Below are 3,916 nucleotides of genomic sequence, written 5' to 3'. Positions count from 1 at the left end.
AGACTCTGACAGGACCGTATATCTCTTTGACGCCAGAGAAGAAGCTTCTTATATTGCGGGCGTCTGCCTAATGCTGAGGCTCCTCTGTTTTTTCTTCCCGTCAGCGGTTTTTATATATTACGGAACTCTTTTTGATATCTGGTATTTAGCTGATGGAAACTGATTTTGAGTTGTTGTGCTCTTGGGTGTGTCTCATGCTCAATCTTTACTCTTTGTTTGTTTTCGATTAACTCTGTAATTTCATGGTTGTTTTCATCAAACCAGTTTTGGTGCCGTTTATATATATATAGATACACACACACGCACACACACACACACACACACACACACACACATATATATATATATATATATATATATATATATATACGAGCATTTCAGCCCGGCGTTGTCCGGGTGTTTGGATGTGTATGTTGAGCAAAAAAAAAAGAAAAAATGAGGTAGTAGGAAGACAGGCTCGAACCCGTACGGCAAAGGAGGAAAAGAACGGGGTAAAACCTAACGTTTATGCTGTTACGACCACCGCCAAACCGGAAGCGACATTTTTTAAAATTAAGGCTAGACAATCTAAAGGAGAGGATAACTTTTAAAAATATCGACCAAAAAAGTTACCCCCCCCCTGTAGAAAAGTGCCTAGTTGAAGGGGAAGATATTAATGTTTTAGGCCAATTTTTCGATATTTGTCGTATGAAAGGTCGAACGTTAAAACGATACTGATCTTGGTAAAATACGTCGCCTCTATTGAAAGTTTAAGGCAGACATGCAAACATGCATACATACATTTATATATAGGTAACTAAAAATTTTCGTCCCAAACTGATAAAAAAGCTTGCCATATCTGTGAATACCCTTTATGTAAAATTTCAAATATTTAAACCAGAAATTGTCTGAGTAATTTAGAAGAGACCGCAGAGGTCAATTTTTTAAAAACTTTGACCCCTATTATGACCCCTTAACATTTATTGTTTTGGACTAAAATCAAGTTATTAAGTTAGATCCATGTCCAATGAACCTATATCTAAAATTTCAAGTGCGTAGACCCAAAATTGTCGGAGGAGTTTGGTAGAGTTCTCAAAGGTCAAATCGTTGAACTTTGACCCCTTACTCGCCAAATTTCAGGTCAAAAACCGATCACATCGATTTTCCCAAACCTCAGTACCCTGATATCAAATTTCGAGTCTAAAAATTGACAGAGTTATTGCGTAGGGAAATTTACACAAGCACACAGACACGTTCACTTTATATATATATATATATATATATATATATATATATATATATATAAAGTGAACGTGTCTGTGTGCTTGTGTAAATTTCCCTACGCAATAACTCTGTCAATATATATATATATATATATATATATATATATATATATATATATATATATATATATATATATATGTATTATCTATGTATGTAGAATGCAAACGTATTTACTCTCTTTGAAAATACACACGAACACTTTTTATTTTTTATTTTTCGGATGGTCAATCGAGTATACTTGTTAAATTGTTGTATGTTTGATGTTCCATTCTTTATGAGTACTTTCGATTGATCCATTCAATCCTCTTGGGTTGGTGTATTAAGCCTTGTTTGTTCATCTCAGCCGAGTTAGACGAACAGTGCAGCAATAATATATATATATATATATATATATAATATTTTTTAAATAAATATTAACTATTATATATATATATATATATATATATATATATATATATATATATATATATATATATATGTATATATATATCCTAGCGTTTCTGTGGCAGAGCAATTCATTGGTGGTATGATTGATTTTATTTAGCAATGTGCTCTGCACCGCTTCTGCATATGTTTTAAGCCACGGTTTGGTTTTTCAACTTTTGTGAGTTCAGTTTCTTTGCCCTTGGGTGTTGTATACGGGGTATCTTCGGACCGACATATTAAGTTTCGCTATTAATAAACGATGGTCAGTCCAACAATTATCTGCTACTGGCATGGAGCGTATGATTAAGATGTCTTTACGGTCTCTCAGGAAGACGATTGAGTAGTTCAATGTGTGCCAGAGCTTAGAGCGGGGGTGTCTCCAGGTGGTCTTTTGTCTGGTAAGGACTTAAAAGATGATTTTTGTAATAAGAAGTTCATGTTCTGCACACAAGTTGAGAAGATGGGGTCCATTTTCCTTACATTTTCCATAACCTCTTTTTCCAATAAAAGGGTTCCATGTTGTTGAGTCCCTCCCGATTCGGGCGTTAAAATCTACGAGTATGATTCCTTTATCTCTCGAGGGATTGGAGGAAATAATCTCATTTATTTGTTGGTAGAAATCTTCCTGAACCGTGACTCCTGAATCAAGGGTCGGTGCGTATGCTGATAATAAGGCCAGAAAATTGTTTTTCGGGAGAGGAACACGTCTTTTCATTAGTCGTTCACTTATTCTTTTGGACAAGAGATTGTGTTTTCGCACTAGGGATGTTTTAATCGCTAAACCCACGCCATGAATCCGGCGTTCTGAAGCAGAAAAGATTGAATAACCGACCCCAAGTTTGTCTATTCTGCCCTCACCTGAGAGTCTGGTCTCACTTAATGATGCTATGTCAGTTGAAAACCGGGCAAGCTCTTTGCAGACGAGGGCCATTCTCCTTTACCGTCGATCTCTAGGGTTCTAACATTCTATGTGTTAAGTCTCATGGTCATTTGAATATCTCTGTTGTTATGATTTTGACCGCAATAATCTGGTTGCGGTATACCAGCCAGGTGTCTGGATTGCCGTCCGATGTTTAGACCAGTTTTTATAGGGCCCTCCCCAGTTGGGGTGAGCAGCGGTAGTCCCCCCCCAAAAGGCCTGACCAGTCACAGAGTCACCATCTTTTCTTCGGCATGCAATCATCACACATCTGTTGCCTGTGTGCAAATTAGAGAGTAAGACCTACCAGCTTGCCAAGCCTGCTCCCGTCACCTCTGCCTTGTCACCGCAGGAATTTGTTGGAAGAAAAGGACTAAGATTAGGGTGGTCATGGACTTGAAGTTGTAGGTTGTAGGTTTGGGCCAACCCCCAGCTAAAAAGTGATTTAGGTGATCTATGAGGCGTGACTTTGTATCGCACACACTTTAGGTGCCAGCATTCGCTGCGGCAAACATGTGCTTGAAATGCTGGTTCAGGAAGGCATCTTGCAGCAGGTTGCCGGTATACCATTAAATCTGTGGAGTACCGCCATGTTGCCTACCTGACAGGCGAGTTTAGATTGTAACCTTGACTGGGGTGGCTGCCGAGTGCTACGCCTTGCCAAAAGAGCAACCTGTGACTTTTGTCTGGAACTGCTTATTCAATGTATTCACAATTAACTTCTTTTATTTATATCTAGAGGCCACTTCCCCTATTCGCAGCCGGGGGACCCAGTGGCACCACACCAATATATATATATATATATATATATATATATATATATATATATATATATACAATTAACGATATGTCACGATTAACATCAGTCGATAGATCTGAACCCGGCGACAGAAGCCATCTCTGGCTCCATTAGCAAGGACCATATCCATTCAGCTACCATTAACCGCGAGAGATGACTTCAGTCAGAGTGATCTAGTCATTATATGACGATCTGCGCTAAAGAGCTAAATCGACCGACTTTTAATTCAGTTAAAAGTGCTCAACGATAAGAACTGAGGTTTTTAAAGGGGCTGATATAATTATTTACTGTAATAATTTTTAAATACTAGTGTTCCATCCTTTTGGGAATCTTCAGTGCAGGGTGTCACGATTAACACCAACCGATAGATCTGAACCCGGCGACGGAAGCCATCTCTGGATCTATTTATTTTTTTATACCGACAGGAGATACTAATGTTTCATGCTTACGCAATCATCAGTATAGGATGAAAATTCCTGCCGATCGGGAGATTCATACCCAACCAGGAA

The 3,916-nt window shown here is 38.3% G+C and overlaps 1 protein-coding gene across 1 annotated transcript; it reads right to left on the bottom strand.

Annotated features, from left to right (window-relative positions):
* Positions 1–2,095: 2,095 nt before the first annotated feature.
* On the bottom strand, positions 2,096–2,620 carry LOC145252307 (protein CFDP2-like). The gene has a single exon (XM_080111721.1). The coding sequence runs from the start codon at positions 2,618–2,620 to the stop codon at positions 2,096–2,098; it is 525 nt and encodes a 174-aa protein (XP_079967847.1).
* Positions 2,621–3,916: the final 1,296 nt, after the last annotated feature.

The sequence above is a fragment of the Euprymna scolopes genome, chromosome 29 (assembly GCF_053919585.1).
Source record: "Euprymna scolopes isolate OS-2025 chromosome 29, ASM5391958v1, whole genome shotgun sequence".
In the NCBI taxonomy this organism is placed as follows: domain Eukaryota; kingdom Metazoa; phylum Mollusca; class Cephalopoda; order Sepiida; family Sepiolidae; genus Euprymna; species Euprymna scolopes.
The sequence above is the reverse complement of the archived record's forward strand: the minus strand, read 5'-3'. Positions and strand labels throughout refer to the sequence as shown.

Excerpts from the sequence above, each read along its gene's own strand:
- LOC145252307 (XM_080111721.1), bottom strand. The coding sequence starts at position 2,620 with ATGGCCCTCGTCTGCAAAGAGCTTGCCCGGTTTTCAACTGACATAGCA.